The following is a 23138-nucleotide window of genomic DNA, read 5'->3' as shown; positions in this document are numbered from 1 at the left end:
ACATATCTGGAGGTGGCCTTTATTGATTTCAAATCTGTACATGTGCATGCAAGCTTACTTTCATTATGTTGTTCTTTTTCACTTGATATGATTTCCTGTTGATCAATACCTAGAAATCTCATGCATCTGCCATCTTCTTCCTCGTTTTTACGTCTTCTTCTTTGGATTCTGGAAGAGCTTTATCTGTGTTTCTCCTTTACAACATTAATTTTCTTTTCAGCTGTGTTAATTCTACTCTTAACTGCCTCTCATATGGATTTAAATGTGCCATTACATTTTTAATTTCTTTACAATAAGTCTTGTTATGGTTTCACTCTCATTTCATCCCATCCTATTGTCTTTTCAGCTTATAATCATCGAACTGCTTTTTTGCCCCTCTTTTATAAGGGCCATGTGTTTTTTAGTAATGAATCATCGTCAGAGACCTGTTCTTCCTTCAAATCTTCAACATGATCTTCCCTTTGCTTTATGGAGCAACATTTTTCAGTAGGCTTGGCTCTATTTCCCCTGGTTTTTGATCACTGAACAAGGAGAGATCTACCCAGACCTGGTGTTTGCTCTCAGCTACTCTTGATCCACTTGGATGCAGGTTTCAGATCTACAGTTAGTTGGTCGGCAGGTGGAGATGAATAGTTCCTAGGCCAATTTCCAATGTGGTTTTCATTTCAATGTAGTTTTGCTAGCAAAAGAAAAACTTCTGCATTCACTGCCTGGCTTTCTGAGGCTCTGAATGATATAGAACTCAAACAATACTCAAACCCTCAGTAAACACAGGTCTTTCAGACCCTAGCCCACCTACAACACTTTACTTCTGTGGAGTAAGAGTCTCAGGATGTTACAGGAACAGACCCTATCCCACCCTCCCAGCTCTCCCTGGCTATTTCCTGAGTTATGACCTTCTACTGAATAAAAAGGCACTGTCGTGGGAGACGAGAAAGGAAGGGAAGAGCATTCTGAGGGCAGCCGTCTTTCTGAATTACGAGCAGGGGAGATGAGTCTGCCTACCTATTTTTAGGTGGTCAAAATTTATTCTACCTATGTTTTCAAACCTGGTTCTGCTGAGTTCATAGTGGATATTTCTCTAACTAGTTCTGGTTTTTATAATTGTTTAGAATGCAAGTGCTTTTCTCTACCTTCTTGGAGACTCTAGTGAGAAGTCTCAAGGGGCTTTTTTTGTCAGGTCTATCACGCAGAGACCTTTTTAAATTAGAAAACGTTTAAATAAGTTTCTTTTTCAACTGGGAAAAAAAAACAAAAAACAAAACCATAAGCAAAAATAAAAGCATCCAAGAAGTTTTGTCTTTGAGAAACTATCTCTGTGCAATGTCACACTGTCCTTTTAAACACCTAGAAATAAAATTCACCTGTGCCTTTGACTAGCCCTCATTCACCTTCCCGTCCTTGGAATTCAGGTAACAGAATTGCAATGTTTGTTATAAACTTGGCAGTGACTGACTGTCCTGAGAAATAAAGTTTGACATTCAAAGGAATTTAGCCATTTAGCTAGTCTTTTAAAATGGCATTTACTGCTAACTTTCACAGAACTCAGGTACAAGACTTCACATTCATTTGAGCCAACTTGAGATTTCTTGTATTTATAGATTCCAAGCAGCCACTATTCACATGCCAAAACACAAAATTTTTAGGCTGGATATCCTCAGCTCTTTGGCTTTTAAGCAGGTAATAACCGGCCTGTGTTCCAATTTAATCAAAATGATATAATTTTGAGTCGAGAATAAGAAAATTTGAAACTCAGGGAAACATTTGAAGCAGACATTTAACTTCTTCAAAAATAAAAGAAATGGAAGGAAAATCACTTATTAATGTTACTTAACTTTGGAATACCTGATTAAGGTATATTTCTTCCCAAGAAAAGCTACATATACACACATATAACAAAACTCTGTCTTAGTTTCATGGCCTTGTCAGTCTCTTTCTAACTCAATCCTTTAATATACTTAGCAGACATGACAAAATGTTGTAAATCATATGTAAAGCAAAGGTAACGTGTGGGATGTATGAATATAACAGCTAATGAAACTTCACAGACATAATCAAAGACCACCGAAAAAGCCGAATATACCTGGTTTCTTTAGTGACATAACTTCACAGAAGGCTGCTTAACAAGACCTGTATGGCTGCCTGCTGGAGGGTTCTTGAACTCTCTGAATGAATCCCCTCCTTTTTAAATATTTACATAGTCATTTGAGCTTTCATTTCTTAATCTGGAAGATGGTTATAATAATGCCAGCTCTGCAAGGTAGATGTGAGGATCAAAAGAAAAAATATCTACAAAATGCCTAGCAGAAATGCTTGGCAAACAGTAAGTCTGCACATTTTTTAAGGTGCATTTTGAAAAAGGCATTTTCACCATTTAAATAGACTCATGGGGAAGTGTGGGAAAATGACGATAATATATATTTCGATATGTCGTAACCAAATTCATTAAATCTCATTCCTTACATTCATTCAGTAGATATTCAATATTATTTAGCAATGAAGTTATCTTGCTCTATATCCTCTTTGAATCTCTCTCAAAATAAAAAATTTCCTTTTTGCTACCTGAAAAAAACGTGGTAAGATTTAAATTAGTAATGTGAAATACTTTGAAATTATAAATTAATAATGACACAAGTATTCAACTATGTTCCTGTAGTTAGGACACAGGGATAGAAAGGTATTTCAAATGAACTGAAAAAAGAAGTAACAGTCTTAAACATTAAAAATTATTTTTAAAAACAGGTGAAAAATGAAACCAGTAGTGTTTAATGCAGATTAACAATAGACTGTCTTATTAGTAAGTTTAAGTAACTTTGAAAACTGCATTTTCTGAAACCCAGTAGCAGCTTGGAACCAATGCCAACTACTTCTTGCTGAGGCAATGGTACCTTGTGCTGAGTCTGAGGGCACTTTGGCAGTTTTCTTCCTCAGAGTAAAGCTTGGAAGATGATGATAATCACCTGACAGCCCTGATGGCTTTACAAAACAGCCTTGCCTGATGCCTATGCTAATGTGTTACCTCTTGGGTACATATTTTAATACTTCTATCACATAAATTTGAAGAAGTGTGAATAAACAAAACTTTATAACCTGAATAGACAAATGTAATAACTATCACCCTCCACCTGCCTTGGAAAATTCAACAAAAACCCCACTAGACAAATACTTATGATCTCTGAGCAAATATCACGTCAACAGATTTAGTTATACCACACAGATGAAGTACAAAGATATTTCATGAATATCTTTTAATTCGCTCATGGACCGTAACATGTGAAACTGAAAGAGTCTCAAATCAATTCAGATGTCAGCAATTGCTGACTGCCCACCAATAGAGGCAGAGCACAAAGTCCCATATTGGTGAAATATATCTTAAAATCATACAGTATGTCGATTCGCAAAAACTTGGCAGTGATTTGGCACTTCCATTAGCAATAATCCCGCAGAGCAATCTCCAATCAGATCTTGCAATCAGGTCCCGTGAATACATCTGCGCGACCATCCTAGCTTCTCTCCATAAGACTTTCTTCTGACTTCTAGGTTGCATTACTGGGGAAACACTAGTACTGGGAGCTTAAATTTTCTGGGTTTTGTTTCCCCAACAATTCTTATGAGTAGGAAAGGAGAAACTTTTACTGATCAAGTGTCAGTGAGAGGTGAAAACAAAAGTACAGCCAAACTCAGAAGGGGAAGTATCTACTTATTTTACAATAGAGAACACTAGGATTAGAAGAGTAAAGAAATTTACAGGAAGCAAAGCAGAGTGGAATTTCTGGCTCAAATAATATATCATGGAGAATTATATTTCACTAATGTATACATCTTTACTATCTTAGATATCAGATTTGATCATCAAATTACAAAGATTCTCCAACAATACAGTGTACTAAAATCAGTCAGAACTTCAATATGGATCAAATTGTGACAGGACAGAAAAATCTATAGGCATTGCATAATACAAGCTACTAACTGAGAATTGGTAAATAGATGAGTACAAATATCGCCAAAGAAGAAACAGTCCAAAGAAGGTATTCCTGAAAACCATAGCCATACTTTAGGTGGCATGAAAACACTGCATGCATAATTAAACAGAAAGATCTGCTGCTTGTTATATTTTATCAAAACATTTTAACAATGTATATTGTATGAAATTATCATGGTAGAAACAAAATATCATGGTCCCTTACATAAATTAGTAAGAATAACTCATTTGTAAGGTACTCTGGACAACATTTTGTTAAACTTGACATTTTAGGGAAATTGTACCCAAGTAATTCAAATAAAGTCAAGTTCTAGTTCACATTGACCTCCTCTATTTAGATGATTTTCACTGAAAGGTTACAAACTATTTTGATATTGAATGCTATAAACTCAATCGAGACCTCAAAATATTAAGATACAATCCATCATGCAATTATTCTTCTCATTTCTAGCTTTTCACACCAAATTATTTTCTATTTTAGCCATCAAACCAATTTTATGTCCTTCCTCATGGAAAGTCGTTAGCAACAAAGTCACATATATCTGCAATATCCAGCTATTGCTAACATCTGTTTTCTTTTACTAAGAAAAACCTGGATATGTAAATGGTATCATGTACCTGGTATTCTTATTTGCCAGAGGTACAAAATTCCCCCCTTTTTGATAGTACTTAGCAGATGTGAGGTACCATTTGTTGTTCAATTTCAGAATTTCAAATGTTTATTTTCTTAAACTCAGACTTACTGGAGAAGTGCTTATCAATCAAAATTTCTCCTGTTTTAGACAAGATGCATTCACCTAGAAACCAGAAAAGACTTACATCAAAGAATCTATTGAAATTGAGCTAGAAAGAAAACACTTTTAGCATATAGGGTTCTACTTTTATGACAATTTTATTAGTGTATCAAAATTAGCTTGATTGCTAGTAAACAAAATGGGTTCACTCCACTTACACGGCTCTGTTCAAATAAGAGGTGTGAGGCCTTTTATTTAGGTTGTAAAGATATGGATATTGGACCCTTTGCTCATTTTAAAAAAAGAACACAAAATAGAAACCTCTAAAGCCAGAAGGCTTAACGAAAGTATCTTAACATATATCTCAAGTAAAAAAAATATAATTTGCACACGTGTAATTCTAAATGATACAGGTCATGGGAGTCTGGCAGAAATTTTTTCCTCAAATAATGTTGTATCTGTAACCATGAATTTAACTGTCACTACAACTCCAGGAAAGAGAACATCGAGTCCTTCATTTCAAGTAAGAGACTGGAGGAAGGCGGGAAGAAGGTCTTCCTTCCTTTCTTCTCTGAGAGCAGGGAGGTGGGGGGGTGGAAGTGGCGGGGGGGAGGGGGCCACTTGCCATCCCCCACTCGAGGTCTGCCTGCTAATTCCTAACCAGCTTGGCCAGGTCAGGGCAGAAGCTTCCTGCTAAAAAGCAGCAAAGGTGAGAATCCTTTCTCTTGTCAATTTCCTTTTTTTAAAAAAAAAAATAACAGTGGATACCTAAATTGTTCATTAGGGTTACTTTCCTGTCTCTTTCACATTTCTAGGAAAACAAAATAATTAAAATTAATGGGAAAAAGGTCTTAAAAATCAGGAACTTAGTTAAAAAAATAGAATGAGCTGGTGTTCATAAGAACTGTGTTATAACATGTAACTTAAAACACGAACAATATATTCTGTAATCATGAGGTTAGGCTCATCTGATTTTATCAAAACTTATAATCACATGTGTTTTCTCCAGACCCACTTTAATCAACTATATTGGTTATATCTTTCAGAAATGCATTTCATTTTGTACTAAAACATGAAATGCAAACACTTTTTTTTCACGCCTAGGTTAAAAAATAATCTCTAGTGTTCTGATTAATTTTCTGGTTGGTCAGAAGTTAGAGACAGGGCTCAAAGGCCCTTATCTCCAAATATCCTGTAAGCAGCGTGGCTTTCTCACAAAAGCAGAGCAGGTCAGTGCAGAATGGGAAGTCAGCACCAAGAGCCAGTTGTCTTACCCCCATCACTCAGGGGGCTTTAACAAGACAATCCTCCAACTTCATAGCAGTTTCACTTAAGAAGGAGAAAGGGTCGGGAAAGGTATGACAAGGCATATTCTGAACCAAGACAGATTCATAAAGGTAGGAATTTGTGATGCAAAGCAAATTACTTTCACAGATACTATTTCTGAGAAGAACGACAATTCATTATGATCATGGGGCTCGGCAAAGGTGTGTAATTTGGGATCAGGTTGCTATCTTCTGTGACCTCTGTACAGTGTCGTCAATTTACATGATTTATTATAGCTTTGCTTTCTAGATGGGGAGTGACAACTGAGGGACACTCAAATGCTGAGTGTGAAAAATGTGAAAATAACATGGCTAGGGAAACCATGAAAGCAAACATAAATTGCAAGCTTTTTTCTTTTCTGTTTAGAAAGAATTTCTATCACAATTTAAAACAAGTCACACAAAATGCCTGCTTTATGTTTTATATGTGAAACCAGATGGGACCTGGGACCCAGTGTCCAAAGTGTAAGATGAGGAGGGGTGTGTAGACGGGGATGGACATGAATTATAAACTCATATTCATAAGTGATCTCTCAAGTTAGCAGATTTCAGTGTTCCATACAAACTAATATGGTCACAGAATTTCACTAGGCTAAATATTCTGCATTAACATGGTTTTAAATATAGGATCTCAAAATCCTGTCTGGAAAAATAGCCCTACTGGACAAGCTCACTTATGAAAGGGAGAAATACATTTTCATTCCCCTCTCCTTAAATCCCTACCTTCATCAACTCATTTCTTTGTGTGTGAGACGAAATATAGAACCACAGCTGAATGGCTTTAACAAGACAATGAAATGACAGTGTCTGAATGGCCTAATGCAGAAAGAGCTAGCATACTGTCTTTCATTAGCACGCTTCTTCTAAGGGGCAGGAAATACACCCATCTTGGACACCCATCACACCCTCCACCTGTACAAAACATGGAAGAGGTTCTCTCCGAAGAGGGTAAAATGGGGCTTTACTGGATTGTGGGAAAATAAAATGTGACACTCATATCAAAATTTTAGCTCTCGTGCAAAGGGAAGGAGATAAAAGCTGGGGAGACAGGGCAAAAAAAAAAATCCGTGCCCAAGAACACTCACTGACCTTGACACATGTTCTCCTCACTTTGCTTAAGTGGCTGACAGAACACACCATGAGCTTAATATACTTTCCCACAAGCAGAACTACCTGTCCTATGCATGAGGTTAAAAACAGTTCTGGAGACAGAGCAGGCAATGGTCAATGTCAAGGTTGCAAGATTCCTCAAATGTGAATGATGTGTAAAAATAAACCGAGATTTCAAAAACGGGATGGGCTGTTATAAGTTTATGTGCCCAAACATGACATATAATGCATGTAGTTAATTTCAAAAGTCATGTAAGATATGAAATAGCTAGATGAGCTTCAATAACAAGTGTTTATCTACTTGCAGGGAACCTCCTGCACTATTCTAGATACTTGGAATAATGGAGAGACAACCAAGATCCCTGCACTCATGGAGCTTACAATCTATCAGAGGGAACAGGCAATACACAATCAATGTGGTAGGTAAATTCTATGACCATTTAGATCATAAATACTTTGCAAAAGCAGAGGGACAGGTTGCCACATGAAAAAAGGTGAGCAGAGCCAGCCTCCATGAGAAGAAAGATTTCAGCAAAAAGGGGAGAGTGGGTTGGGCAAAGGGATGTCCCTAAGGGTTGTCCAAGCAGAGGGGACATAGCCCAGCCCTGAGTGACAGGGACAGGAGAAGGCATCAGAAGGCAAGCTGCATCTTGAGTCTTCACTTCATCTTTCATTCCTGTTTCCAAGCACAAAATAAGGATGCAGTTCACGTTTACTAGATTACTCAAATTCTGATAGATACAAGATTACCTAACACACATATTTAATCCAAACTATAGGCTAGGGCTTTGTAAGAAAACTGCACTAAATGTAGCGACGAAAGGTACATTTTCTTGAGAGGAGCTGTATGTCAGATTTTCAAATGGGTTTTTTGCCTCTCTTTCCCCCAAAAAGTTCAAGGTCACAGCTTTATTGCTAGGGACATATAAGGAAAGTGGAAAAGTGATTTCTATTATAAAAGGAGGGACCTCTCACATAGAATCTACTTTGGGCCAGAGTCTAATGACAATTTTCTTTTAAAAAGAGAGAAGGTAGCAAGAGCGGAGTATGAAGTGCCCATGATTAGCAGGCAGGCAGTTCTGAGCACCCTGTTTCCCCCATGCTCACTACGGGGTTTGGCCAACTGTCCACAAGACACCAGCTCAACAAAAGAGAGCTGCGTGTAGTCCTTAGACCTCAGAGGTAACCTTCTAAATAAAATAAAGGCAGTCAATCACGAAAAACAGGCTAAGTCATGTGGGAGAGTAAAGGGAAAAAAGGGCTAAAGAATTCAATTACCGTAAGAAGAGAAAAGAACTATCCCTTCTCGCCTTTGCACACTTTGTCACTGCAAAAGCTTTTCAAATCAATACATACTTAGGCAAAAGAAGTCAGAATCCCATAGGTTCCAAAATATAAATTTGTCCTTACAACTAGTTTCCACATCAATTTGACATGTAATTAGTAGGAGCGATAAAATCCTCATTTCATAGGAATAGTATTTAAATGAGAATACGAGATTAACATTTCTAGAGAATCTAATTTTGAGTACTACACTTTCTGCCTAAACTCACCAATGCCTTTTCAACCTTTCAATTATTCCTAATTTCTCATTTACATTCAGGCCTGATCTGTCCAATATTTTAATGCACATTATCGTGGGTTTGTTTCTTAAATTCTGCTAAAATTTTTCATTTTACTCTACCTTTCTATGATTGTTTAAAAAATTAAAAAGGGATTAAAAATTTTAATTTTTCCATATTACAAAAAAATGCATTATAAGAGTTTAGACCTAAAAAGAAAAAAATCACTTTTCTTAAAAGACTTGCTTTCTTGTATTCTATGTTCAAATAAAGTCACACCTGACAGCAGTTATGAAATGCAATTTTGTTTAGAAATTATTTTTACAAAATCTTTTTGTCACTAGTCTTGACAAGTTACCCCTTTCTACCTTTTAAATAATCTTTTCTAATCCAACTCAGATATTTTTATGATTCTGTAATTTTTTGTATTCTGGGATAAATTAAATCACTTTTCCTTTTGAATCAGTCTACTTAGAATGAAGTGTTTCTAATTAAAAATATGTAGTTTGGTGGAAAAAACCAACTGTCTATATCCCTTCCATGTGCCAAGTACAACTATGCAAGAAACACAATGGTTGACAAAAAGTACGTATATATGTGAGTGTCAAGATTTTCTGATTGACCAACAAAAAATTAAATTTTGCTTTCGAACAATATAGCAAAACATATTATTTGGACATTATTATAAAGTACGGTGTAACATTTATGAAACACGTATCTCTTTTGTGTCCGGCAAGAGAGGGAAAAGCACTTCCCTTCAGGCATTCTTACTAAATTCTTGGACTTTCACAAAATATTCCAAATCTTATTATTACTCTAAGCTAAAAGGCAGCTATTTATCTTTATATTCCACTTCTTTATTCTTGTTACCTCCTCATCCATTATTCCTAGAATAAGCCAACCTTAAAAAAGGCATAATAGTATCAGAATCTCTTCCAAAAATACATTGTAATACCACGGTCAGTTCTAATCAATATGTAACCACTGCCATTTAGTCCACCCATTTTAAACATATCTTTCCATACCTTCTTAGCCTCTGAGAAAAAAAAAAGATTACACAAAGAATAAAAAAGGCTTGAAATTTACTAGTGAGGAAGTGAATTGACAAAGCTGATAACAGTAAAGCTGAGTAAAAGGCTTGTCACTGTGTGAAACTGAACAGAAAAAGACAACCTAAAATGAACAGCTGTGCACAAAACTCCAGTGTGGGACCACCTCCAATAAACAATGAGTGGGTTTTGAATCAATGTGGTTTCCATTTAAGAAAAGTATTCAGCGATTTTTTTTTTGTTGTTGTTCTCATGAAGGCCAAGTACACTATAGGCATTCATGCTACAAATGACATTGCCCATGAAGGAAGAGAACTCCCTCTACATCCATACTAACTACAGGATTGGGTTTCAGCTGCAGCCACAGCGTTCTTGGAAAGGAAATCAAGAGGTAGACACCAGGTTATAAAAACAATGGTTTCTTCTCCGCTGAGTTTTGTGGTCATTTTATTACTCTCTACATTTTTCCATACAAATCACATTAATGTTAAAGATACTTATATTAGACTTACCCTCTACTTTTCCCAAATGATTTAGATATGTAATACCAATTATAAGAATAAGAATGCAATAGGTATTTAATTCAATTCAAGGACAACTACAACAGTGGTGTTTAAAGACACTCACTAAGCAGGTTCTCAGACACCACCTCCCTATTTTATAACCCTCCACCCCACAAACATAAATTTCTAGCCATGTAATGACTGACCAAGCTTTTATGCACCATATAAAATTCATGTAAAACTGCCAAAACGACTTCTGCCCAGAGCATTTTAGCTCAACCCAAACCTAAAACTTTTCCTTAAAAAAAAAAAAAAAAAAAAAGAGGGGTGGTGGGTGGGAGTCCTTAAGCAATCATTCATCAATACTGACCTTGTTGCTCACTTTCTGCTTCAGTTTTTGAAGAACCTGGGGCAACAGGAAGCGGTCGAGGTGGCCGGGGCTTTGGGGTCGGAGGCGAGATTTTTTTCCTTCCAATATATTCTACATAAGTTCCTGGAAAGTCCCCTCTCTCCCCCGTGGTTTCATTATAGCCATTTAACCAGCCAATTTCTTCAGGCCTGGCTTCCTGTCCATCACTGAATCCAAGAGCTACTAAGGACCCTTTATTCACAGTCAATATGTCACCCAAGTGCAAGTCAATATCTTCTTCTCGTTCCTTTTTATAATCATACAGTGCTCTATACTGGTACCCCTCGGCACTCATGTTTGCAAATCTGTGACCATGCAACAGATGAGTCTGGTAACACACTGAAGTCTAATTTTACGTTTCTATGGAAAGTGAATTCAGAGAGTATGTTAAGATTCCTAATACGTGTCCAGCAGAGGACAAAGGACAACTCTCCAAAGGCTTAAGAAGAGAGGTGATTGGCCATTGGCTGTCCATCTGTCCTTCATCAATGGTGTGACTGAAGACAGGGCTCCACTTCCTCTGCAGGCCACAGTCCTCCCACTGGCTTCCTTTTCAGCAACTTGTCAACACTTTGACTCCAGGCTGACTCTCACAGTGAGGCCCAATCCTTTCTGACACTCTTGTCACACTATCCATCTGTCGTCTGATTTTACTGTTGCACTCCACATGCGAGCTTTACCTAGCAAAAGAAAAACAAGACTTATGAATGAACATCACACTTTGCCATCTGTGTGAATTTGAATTTCTATTTCCATTCAACAAGTTCTTAATCAATTCGGTAGATATATACAGGCCAGCATGCTACACGTGATATGCACAACATATTTTAGTGACACAGTCTCTGCCTTCTATGAACACTGGACTGGGCAGGGGTGGGAGGGGCGTTGGCATGTGGCAATTTCTCAGAGGTAAGACTGGTGGTGTACAAGGAACTGGTACACAATAACACTAGGTAAATGTAAAGAGATCACAGACACTAAATGCTATGGAGTTCAAATGAAGGACAGACAACATCTAACTGTATAAATCCGAAAACAGAATGGAATGTGTGGCATGACCTTTGGTACAGAAGTGACTGAGCAAGTATTCTGGGAAGAGCTAGAACAGGGAGCCCAATCCATCTGGAGCCAAAGAGGGAACATCGGATCCCGGTCAGAAAGAGAGGTAGGGGTCGTTCGACTTCATGCATGCCTGTGTTGAGTTTGTGAGTCATGCAGACTACAGTGGGGAGCGACTGAGAAAGCTTGGATAAAGGGATGCAATAGGATCAGAGCTGCACTCGAAGAATATCAGTCTAATCATAGCGCATAGGAAAGCCTGGTGTAGGACTAGAAAGGGTGAGGAAAGCTGTCAAAGGCGTATCGCAGTGGTCTGGGCAAGTGGTAGGAGAAGGTATGGAAAGGGGAGGACTGAAGTAAGAGACATTGCACAGAAAGCATGTGGAATGTGGCAATGCTGAAATATGAGTCGAGGAAGGAGAAAAAGGTGCCTGATGCTGTGTTAATAAGGAATATTTAGCTATCAGTACCAGGCAAAAGGGAAGCCAGGAGGCCTGGTGGGCTTAAGGTGATGCTGGTCATCCAAATGCAAGCGTGCTTATGGGTGGATAAAACCTGGTTTGTGATTCAGGAGAAGGAACACACTGGAGAGTTGGTAATCAGCTGCAAATAAGGCAAGGCTGAACTCAATGGAATGGAGGAACTCATAAGGAAAAAAGGTTACAGTTTAAAAAATGACCCCTAGGATTAAACATTGAGACTCAGTGAATGCAACTGAGAATGTAGAGTCAACGTCTGGAGACAATGCAGTGTCCTGGAAACAAAAGATATGACGATTCAGGTAGGAAAAGGTGATACCTATGACTAAATCCTGCAGTGGCTTCCAGAAAAGGGAAACTGAGGCAAGGCTCTGTCCATTGTGGAATCGTCACTGACTTCTGAGAAAGTTAGTCTAGTAATATTGAGGATGGTAACTAGAATTTTAAGGAGTTAAGGAACTGAAGAGGAAGTAGAGACGGTTACTACAGATTACTCTATGAAGATAGCTTAGTGGAGAAAGAAATGGGAAATGAAAGTTTTGTTTTGTTTTGTTTTGTTTTGTTTTTAACACAGTGGAGGCAGAGGAATTAGAGTTAAAGGCTCTCGAAGAGAGTTAGTAAATCAGTGCCTGCACTGCCAATACAACAATGTGCACACATACACACTTTGCACTCCATTCATCTCTCAACATTATCTTTATTATAAAGATTAAAAGCAACCTAAAGGTTTCAGTTAAGCTGGCTGAACAATAAAGCAATAAAAACAATAGCCACAAAATTACGATGTGCTGTATCAAAGACTGCTTGTATAAGTTTTACAGCATGGAAAACTTTAGAAGTTTAATATTATAGGCAGTCTTCAAGGGTAGGCATCTTAGGAAGCAAAATCTAATCACAGATTAATTGCTACGTTGGCATTAGAAGTGTAAAGAATTCAACTTTACATGGTTAAAGCCTCTTAGCTGTAACACAATAACACTCTTAGGAGAGTTACATATTAAAAGAAGCAAAAACAAACACTGGAAGTCTTTGTGTGGCAAGAATATTAAGTTGAGGTAGTATTCTACTTTGTATTTCAGGTGTCAGAAAAAAAATTAAAGCGACTATCAGAGCGTATGAGAAAAATAAACTATATTATGCTTGAAGACAGCCTCTCCTTTTGCTAGATTCAGAATCCAATTAAATATTCACTGCATAAATTCACACAAAAATGTAGAACTAGCAAATCTCATTTTTAGTACTAATGTACTCTGTACAAATGAGACACAGAACTCTAAAGAACATGAAAATTTACATATCCCTAAATGCCTGGAAACCAGGCAGTATGCCTAAGAATAATTTAATTCCTCTAAATCTGCCTTGAAATTTTTGTTAGCTTTTCCTGGCAATGTATGTCTTTTTTTGGGGAAAAAAAAAAAAATCCTCAACCAGTAGGCTGGTTGATCTTTCCTCCAGTTGCTACTTATGGCTTCCTCTATTTCAATAACCCGGTGGGCCAGTTTGGTGAGATTCTTAACAGAATGGAGAGTATAATGATCTCTCTCTTCTCTTCCTCTCTCTCTTTACATAGCCTTCAGCAACCACCAAGCCCTTGGTCACTGCATACCTATGTAGCTATGCACGTTCCTCACCAGGAGACACTGTAGGAGAAAAGGCTTCGCGTCTGGTCAAGGTATTACAAACCTGAAAACCAGGCTATGTTGGCCTGAAGCTAAATCTGTGCAAGGAGAAAAATAACCCTGAGGAACGTGATGGCTTTAATAAGGCCAAATTCTAGAGTAGCAATCCTGGCTGCATGTGCCAGTGACCTTCAGGTTTCCATAAATTCCCTCTCCCGCCGCCCCCCCACCCGCCACCATTTTTAAGAAGAACCCTACTTTCTGTGTAAAAAGAATCCTCTGCAGAACTCTCAGGCCCTTGTCTGCTAAAAACCCCAGATCTTGTACAACTCTAGGATTGGATGAAGAACACACCATTCCTGTCTTCTGGGTCTCCACCATCAAGGTCAGCCACGATTCAGTGCCAATTAAGTGGTTGGAGAGCAATGTTGTAAGAGAAGGGGGAGAGCTGACTAGTCATTTGGGCTGCAACTGGATGGTGTCCTATGGGGAGGTACACAGCATCCCTGACTAAGGAGAAGGGGCAGGCACCTCTACCCTACCGCACACTTTCTCCTGACTGCCAGGCCCATTGTAATGACTGTTGGTGGTGGTGGCTGTCATCATCCAATACTGGGAGCTATACGTATACTAACCTATTCAATCCTTTTCCTTCTCCTCCTCATCTAATACTTACAGGGAGCTATGTTCAATTATCATCATCTAATATTTGTTGGGAGCTATATGTGTATTAACACATTCAATACTTGGGATAGCCATCAGGAAGGTATTAATAATTCTCACTTTACATAGGAGGAAACTGAGGTGCAGAAAATTCAGTGTCTTGGCCATGATAATACTCAGCAATTGAGAGATGGAACCAAGATTCAGATCCAGGCGGTCTGGCTCCAGAGCCATTACTGTTACCACCACCAGAACCTACTGCTCAAACTCAATTTGCTTCAATGCCTAAGGACAGCCCAGATATGTCCACAGGTCAGCGATGCAGATTCCTGGCCCATACACTCATCTCTCAGATTAACCCTGAATGTCTGCTTTTTACTCTGCACCAGCAACCTTACTGATAGTGTCTGTGACTCTTTCACGAACACATCTGCACAAAAAGAGGCCATTATAACTCAGCAGCAGTTCCATCAAGTCTAAGACCCAGCATCTTGGACCATGGAAATTTTCTTCCAAAGAGACCTCATTAGAATGCATCCTTGCCAAAGAAGTCCATAAACCAGTGAATAAAAATATACTGAGCATATCACTTCTAGAAAGCTGTCCATTTCTGGAATCCTGCTCATTTCTCCTCTATGAGCCTGAGCTTCTGCCACCTGTATCCCTCTTGGCATCTATGCCTGCTGTGGCTATCCCAGGCTGCTCACTGCTCAGTTTCTGAAAACTCACGGCCCCCTTAGGCATGTGAAGTATCAATCCAGATAGTCAAAAGGACTATCATATCTAGAGGACTGACAAGCTCTCTTTCCTCTTATTCTCCAATTCTCCGCAGGAATGCAGAAAACTCAGCAGCCCAACGCATTGGCAGTGTCTCTATAATCCTCCTGAGATCAATGAAGCCCAAACTATCCAGATTGGCAGGCTGCTTGTTGCCCAGATTCACAAGATTTCACCTCCAATTTCTCTGGCTATGAACACCTGTCCATTGCACTATTTCCACCCAGAGCTAATATAATTATTCACAAAGTAAAGGTTTTTATATGTGGATAACGTCCATCATCTACAATTTAATGTTTCTAAATAACCAAGACAGTTTTGATATCTAGATTCCAAGCTAGTACATATGTAAAGTTACTATAACAAAGGGTCTTTATAAAGGAATCTTATGAACAAATAACAAATTAACTTATATAACATCGTATGCAACAGTTCAAAATTTCCTTAAAAGAAATGATTTTGCTCTTGTCTTTCAATCCAGTTAAAGACCTGCAATACCATTAATCAGTAGTGTATTTCCTCTCTCTGCTAAGATAGTGAGCAATTCTCATTCTGTTCCTTAAAATAAAGTTGTTTCTGATGCCTGACAAGAAATAACCATGACTTCTTAACGTACAACTGCTTGAGAGTAAAATTTCAGTTTAACCCTCTAACCTGCAGGCATTTTGGCGAAGACTCAAACAAAATTCTTTGAAAAGTTCTCTGACTTTGTTGACTTACTCCTTACCGTTTTATAAAGAACGAGGATTTAGCAAACTTGGTGGGAGGCAGGAATAAAGGATATTTTAAAATCACTTTAAATAAATCAAGAATATATCCTCATCATATGATTCTATCCCATGATAAAATTAGCAGTTTGGCACGGGGACCCAGCACAAAATGGGTCTTCAGTTGCAAAGGCTATGGAGGCGTTCCTGGGCCCCCAGCCCATTCTTCTCTATATTCCATCTCTCCGTCTTCGGTGTTCTAGCTCTGAGTCTAGGGCAAGCTCCCCACTTAAATTCACATCGTTTTTAAAAAACAAAAATCATAATTTAAAAATCTTTTCACTTTTCCTATATGGTGTTCTGGTAATCATGAAAATCAAACTGAACTAAAGTTAAAATTTCCTAGTAAACAATGAATTTCAACCTAAAATGATGGGCTCAGGATAAATTTTATGGTATACAAATTTCATCTCAATTAAAACAAAATAAAAATGATAGGATCAGATTAATCCTGAAGTCAAAGTCATCAAATGTTTCCACTCATTTTCAAGCCAACTAGAATATGCTGTCCGCTGCCATGCTCAGGGCTGAGTCCGTGCTGTGGGGAAGGAAGCAGGGTGTCTAGATTATAACTGCTGTCTGCAAGCCCTTTTGGGGGACAGGACAAGCCCAGGTGAAAAAAGGAGGCAGAGGTCTCCAGAAAGCTAAGTGATGGGATGGTGCCAGAGCACTCACTGCAGGAGAGGCAGAGGAGAGAGAGATCCAGGCCCAGCAGGAGGCAGCTCTTAGTCTCAGAGGTCATCACCCAGGGGCAAGGAGAAAGGACGATGCAGGTGTTCACGCTGCGGCTTCCCGGGCCTGAGAAACATCCTACCACCCCGAAGAGTCCATTCCGGTTCTCTGCATCATTACTGAAGATGTGGCCATAAAATGAGAAGACTGAAGTAGATAATCTAAAGTCCCTCCTTTTGCTAAAAAACAATGCTATTTTGTACAATTCTTAACAAGATTAGTACAAGCACTCAGCTTCAGACTCCAGCAGCTGTCCCCATCAGTGCCTAGATTTTTAACCTTGGGCAAGTTATTTAACCTCTGTGGGGCACAATTTTAGCATCTGTGAGGCAGATTCAAAAAGCAAACCTACAGCTCAAATGATTATTATAAGGATTAAATGAAATTGCATATGTAAAGCACTGAGCTCCATGCTTGATAATTGAGCTTAATATTATTAAAACCAACACAGTGCTTACTATGGGCCAGGCACCTCTCTCAGAGATTTGCATATATCAGCTCACTCAGACCTTACAATCACCCCAGGTACAATTATTATCCCCATTTCACAGATGAGAAAACAAGCAGAGAAGTTAAATAATTTGCCTGAAGTTATATAGCTAGTAAATTGCAGCTATGGTATTATTACCATTGTTACTACTATTATTAGTAGCACTGAATGCACTTACTGTCATTTTTACAATTCACATTTGAAACAGGAACATTTGCAAAAATTTTCTTTTTCAATGCCTCTAAGTGTTGCAAACTGTTCTAAATGAATCCTGAAGCTAGGCAAAATTTAAAAAAAAAATCTCTGCTGTCTCCTAACTCCTTTACAGAGTAAATACACAGATAGATAAAGACAAAGTGTGGACTTTGACCATCTAGTTCTTTCTCTAAGTTAGACAGAGAGTGGCTCAGCAGAGGTCGGGCCAAAGGAGACTGGGAAGGAGTCAGGGGTGTGTGAGTGTGGTGTCAGGCAGGAGGTGAAGTTAGGGGACAACTCCTCTCCAACAGAGTTGGGTAGCTGCTCTCTAGCTGCCCTCAGCGAGAAAAGATGGCAGCACTAATGCAATTCTCTAGCTCCTAGAGCTGAGCCCTGAGTCCAGACCATTGGGTGCCCAGTGAGAAAGGCAAGGGGCATGACACAATGGACCAGGCACCTCACTTTATTATTTCACTCCATCCACTGGTGGAGTTGCTTACATTTTTGCCAGACTCCTGTTACTTAAATAATCTTGGGGGTGATCATTAACCTGAAAATTATTTTGACTACAGGTGCCTGTCGGTACGTATTTGATTTACTTTAAGGAAAACAATGCTGGGAAGATAAAATCTCCAAAGATGTTTTTACAGTAGGGTTGTTTTTTTTTAAGCATAATTTATAGTATACTCATTCTACCCTTTCAAAAAAAGAAAAAAGAAAGAAAGAAAAACTAATATAAGCCAAACAGACAAGTTTATGAGTAATTACAGCCTATTTTTCAGTTCATTTGGCATAATGTACATAAAATGGCTTTTAATCACCACTCTTTTAGACAGTAATTCCAATAAGAGTGTTGGCAGAATTGTGGCAAGTAATCTTATGACGGGTATAGGTGCAGGAGACAGGGGTAAAAAGCAATAAATAATACGAATATTTAAAAAATTAATTATAACCCAAGTTATTGGTTAAAAGGTATTTCATAATTTATATTATGCCTTCTAAGGTAAAAACTAAATTGATAATCTCTTCCTTCTAGTCATAAGTAACTTTCTCACATTCTGAGGGCTTCATTGAGATGCTCCATTCTCTTGCCTTCACTGGCAGATCCCTTTGCCTTCCAAAGAGGGAGATCTATGGGAAGCCTGTCTGAAATGTAGAATATACTGAAAAAAGCACTTGCCATTTTCTTCTGCATTATGTATGATTCAGATGTGAGAAAATTAAAAGTCAAAACCCAAATGCTTTCTATATCTCAGCTTTCTATATTCTACCTGACCATAAATTAATGTTTTTAAAAGTGTTTATTCACCAACTCTTCATTCAATAAAACACATTTTGCAAATTTCAAAAGGCAAACACAATAAAAGTTGAACTAGATCTGTTCCTGTTTACTGAGCATATGGACAATCTTTCAGAATTTTAGAATACTCCCCTAAACTACCTAAAAGAAAATTTCAACCAACATACTAACCTAAAAATTACATGCATTCATGAAAAAATTTGATTAAAGGCATGGTCAACACTTTTAACAACACAAAATTTGAGTTAAGTGGAATATGTCTATATTTAAGGCACTAAACTCCTAAAATCAGCTGTGCGATTGACATTCCCAGCAGATACGACCATCACTGCGGTCGATCACCTATAACTTACTGTATCACTTGTTTCCCAAAACCAACATTATGCCGCATGGATTTCCTGATCTTAATAAATTTAAATTTCAAGAAGTAGCTAAAGACAATATAATTAATCAATGGGAAGTGAAATGCTTTTTTACATTGGCTATCAGCATCACAGATGTGAAGACTGATATCGTTTTACGAAAAGCAGATAAAACAGCAGATAGTAGTGTACACTGCAGAATTCTATTATGCAACTGACAAGAACAGGTCCCAAATCAAGATGAAAGTTAAAAAACAAGTGCACGTGACAGTTTGAAAGCCAATATCAGAAACCTAAAACTTTCTTCCAATCATAAAAATCTATACATTCTATGAAAAAAGTATGACTCTAACACTTACTTGCATCTGGCATCTACAAGCTGCAGAGGCCAGCAGTGATATAACCCAACACTTTTGCAAGGCAGACGGTCTCCTTCACTGGTCTTTTTAGTTTAAACTTTGATTCTGAATCAAACACACCTTCCCAAACTTTAGAGGGATGCCCCCAAAGAATCACTCTTGAGATATTTTCCTTGTAACCACCAAATCATTTGCTTCCCAAAGTTTAAGTAACTTTTGTTCCTAAGAAAACTATCATCTACTACTTTTAGACTGTTTATTTCAAGAACAGTGTAATCTGTCAAAAATTATCGTGAGGGGGTTATTTTATTTTTCAACAATAAAAGATGTTTGTGGCTTTCTGTGCATAAGTTACCAAATTCCCAATGATTTACACCTTGAAGACGCAATACTCTGATCTGATAGCCTGCCTCGAAATCCAATCTGTCCACTACTCCAATCTTTTTAAGCTAATACCTCAGCATGTTCAAAGCTGCCAAAATGCAACACAAGCTGATGAAATATTAAAACGCAATTCCATATAAAGCCTGGGTCAGTAAGCTTTGTGAATGTACCCCCTAACAACTAAAACTTGCACCTCATCACACTGAAAGGACAATCTCATGAGGCATTCAAAACCCGGAACTGTTCGCTCGCACTGACTGACAAAGAGGAAAAGAAAAGAAAAGAAAAAAAAACCCTTATCGCATCTAGTCATAAAACCCCCCATAAGAGTAAACTCAGACTCTGATACCAACATCACTGCAGCTCCACCAAGGATTAACGATAGAAGTGAAACCTTTCCTATATATTAACAGTACCCGGGGAAGCATAAGAATTTCCCCCAATTCAGTTCACACACATTTCTGCATTCAACATGTAACAGCCATTCCACTCACATCCGTACATTTCATACTCCAATTCTGGTTACCAAAGTACATTTCTGGACTGAAGTGGTTGGCCTGAGCTTTTCTGTTCTCTTTGTCTTGTGATTTGCAGGGCAGTTTCTGTCCTTGAGAAGTGAGTGTCAGAACTGTGGTTTCCAGACAATTCCCCCACGATCTTTCAGAGGCGGCTTGCAAGCTCTTCCTCTCCCGAGCCGGCTCCATATTGCTGGACAAATCCCACCAGTCTAGCCCCGCGCGGCAAAAAGCTGTATTTCCGGGCTGTTTCGAGACCCTATTAAACGCGTCTCCAACAACCTGCACTGGCGGGTGGGCACTAGACGCCGAGTTAGGGCCCCAGGGAGCAGCCGCCCCAAGGCGCACTTCCCCCACCCCGGAAGAGGAGGGAGGAAAACTTCAGAAGGCGGGGGTTGGGGGTGAGCTCCGAGGACCACCGCGGCCCCGCCCGCCCAGGCAAGAGCCGGCCCAGCGACCCTGCTTGCAGCTGGAGGGCGCGGAAGAAGGCATCGCTCCTTTCCACTAACGCAAAGGCAGCGATCAGAGTACTCTCCTCTGGTGAAGGGCCCCGAAAAACTGCAGCAAGGCGACAGTGGGGACCCTCATAAGTGTACGGTGACGGAGGGCTGGGGAAAAGCCCAAGGTCGCCTGCAACTCCGGGGATGAATGCGTTCAGCGGCGTGCAGAAACCAGCTCGGAAGCTGACTGGGCAAACGGGAGCCAGGAGGTGGCCGGCAGCACGCAGGACGCTGGCTGCGAGCGAGGCCCCCAACTGTCCCGCGGATGGGAGATGCCGGCAGCGGGGAGGACCGGCGGCCAGTCGCTTTCCCCCGGCTCGGCTCTGCTGAAGGAGAAGCGGCTGCTGGTGACAGGAAGAGAGTGGCGACAGCCGCGCGCGCACGCACCGCCTCCCCCTCTCGAGCGCACGCACCCGGACCCGCTGCCGCCGCCTACCTCTCCAGCCGGCAGGCTTCCTTCCTCTCCCGGGCCCGGGCTGCAGCGGCGGCCTCCTGCACACACGGCTCCGACGCGCCTCTAACCCAGCTCCAACCCACCGCTGTTCCCTATCCGAGCTCGCCGTCTCCAACCCGCTTGTCTGGCAGCCTTGCCGCAGCTGCTCTTCCTCCAACTCCGCTCCAGCTGCTCGCGACTCCTCTCCGTGCGCCCGCAGCTCCAGCGCTCGGCACTGGCTCCGCCTTTGGTCCCACCCCTCGGGACCCGCCCCCGAGCCCGCGCCAACCGGCGCCCGCGTCTCCGCCCCTCTCCGCTGGCGCCGCGCCCTCTGCCGCTGCCACTCTGGGTGCCCGCCCCCAAGCCGGCGGCCAAAGAGGGGCGGAGCTCCCGTCCTAAGGACCCTTCCTGTCACCCGGCTAGCCTTCCGCCCCCGCCGCGGGGATGCCCTGGGCGGCCGGGTAGCTCGCTACCTAGATTGTGGAGCGCTCTGGGTCTGCACCCTCCCGACGGTCAACCTGCTGCCGGGCGTCTCCGGGAAGAGAGGCGGCGGGGCTGGGGGAGGTCGAGGACAAGTTCAGACTTAGAGGCTGCGTCTCTAAACCGAGAGTCTTGAAACAAACCCCAGCCTCCTTCGAGCCTCCAGCGCCCGCGGCACAGTGGCTGGGGCAGGAAGACTTGGATTCCAGGGCTCGCCAAAACGGGGAGGCCCTGCAATTCCCGGTCTCGCCAGCATAGCTTCGGGGGTGGGCGGAAAAAGCACGCCACCCCGCGTGACGCCCGGGGATGAAGGAGGGGTGAAAGGGTGAACCGGAGGGACAAGCGCCCGCAGCCTGCCGCGAAATCCAAGAGCCTGGCACCGCCGCCACCAGGAGCCAGGCGTGTCCCCGAGGACGGAAGAGAGTTTTATGAGAGCGCACGCTGGCTGATCCCTTCCAGTCCTGAGATGACGGAGCAAATGTAGGTCGCTCAGGCAGACGGTGGCCCCCTAGCTGTTCGTTCATGGGGTCTCTGGAGGAAGCGCACGTGAATTACATTCTCCCATACATAAATCTGTTCGTCTTCAAACGCAGATTCTTCAACTCGTAATCATTGCTTAAGTTGTTCAAGAAAAACCTGATGTTGGTTCATGGTTCAGACCTTCCACTGATTGGTAAAATGAAATGCCATCACCTGGTGGTGTTCTGCTCTTTTCCATTAAAACATGTAAGCGTCCGCTTTTAACAAGTTCCCAGACTCCTCTTTCTGCACTTTTGAGATCTGCACCCGCCTAGTCTGCTTGCCCTAAAGCCTTTTCACAGCTCTTTCCCAATTTCCTTGCAATAATATTACTTAAAAACAAAACAAAACTAAGCACTTAGACTTTTGTCAAACTTTGAATTTGGTGGTTTATTCCAGTAGGCGTTGGAAGTAGAGGAAAGAACATCCTGAAATTTATTGACTGTCCTTAGAAAATATGATTTTTAAAGGTGACTCACATTCTAACGGAAAAGTTCTACTTTAGTTTATTCCGGCACTGGCGTTTCTATTATTCCAACACGTCTCTCTTTTGAAGTGGAGATGCAGAAGCAGACAGCTACCTAAGAATCCACTATCAAAGTAAATAGGAAGTTTACCAAGCATCCTTCTTACATCCTTCCCACCAACTATGTGAAATGAAGGGCCTCATATTTTGTTTGAGCTTTATAAATAAAATGAGTTGTCTCTGCCTATGGTAAAATTACTGAGTCAATCCAATAAGCTGAGATGTAACTGCTGTGACGTTTACAGTATTTCCTTTAGGCTTGAGTCTGAAGAAACCTTACCAGCTGCCTCGTCTTTTTGTACATG

The 23138-nt window shown here is 40.5% G+C and overlaps 1 protein-coding gene across 5 annotated transcripts in view; it reads right to left on the bottom strand.

The window, feature by feature from the left end:
• Positions 1 to 21449, bottom strand: part of PIK3R1 (phosphoinositide-3-kinase regulatory subunit 1) — an 84487-nt gene extending 63038 nt beyond the window's left edge. The window contains exons 1-2 of one of the 5 annotated variants that reach the window (XM_039870112.1): positions 21312 to 21449; positions 10636 to 11354 (exon numbers count right to left, since the gene is read on the bottom strand). In XM_039870112.1, the coding sequence (XP_039726046.1) occupies positions 10636 to 10969 (334 nt within the window). In that variant the 5' untranslated portion in view covers positions 10970 to 11354; positions 21312 to 21449. Of the gene's footprint in view, positions 1 to 10635; positions 11355 to 20354; positions 20566 to 21311 lie in introns of those variants that run through there. The other 4 variants (XM_039870115.1, XM_039870116.1, XM_039870114.1 and 1 more) reach the window with 4 other exon arrangements.
• Positions 21450 to 23138: the final 1689 nt, after the last annotated feature.

This window comes from Pteropus medius, unplaced genomic scaffold (genome assembly GCF_902729225.1).
Source record: "Pteropus medius unplaced genomic scaffold, Ma_sr-lr_union100, whole genome shotgun sequence".
NCBI lineage: Eukaryota > Metazoa > Chordata > Mammalia > Chiroptera > Pteropodidae > Pteropus > Pteropus medius.
The sequence above is the reverse complement of the archived record's forward strand: the minus strand, read 5'-3'. Positions and strand labels throughout refer to the sequence as shown.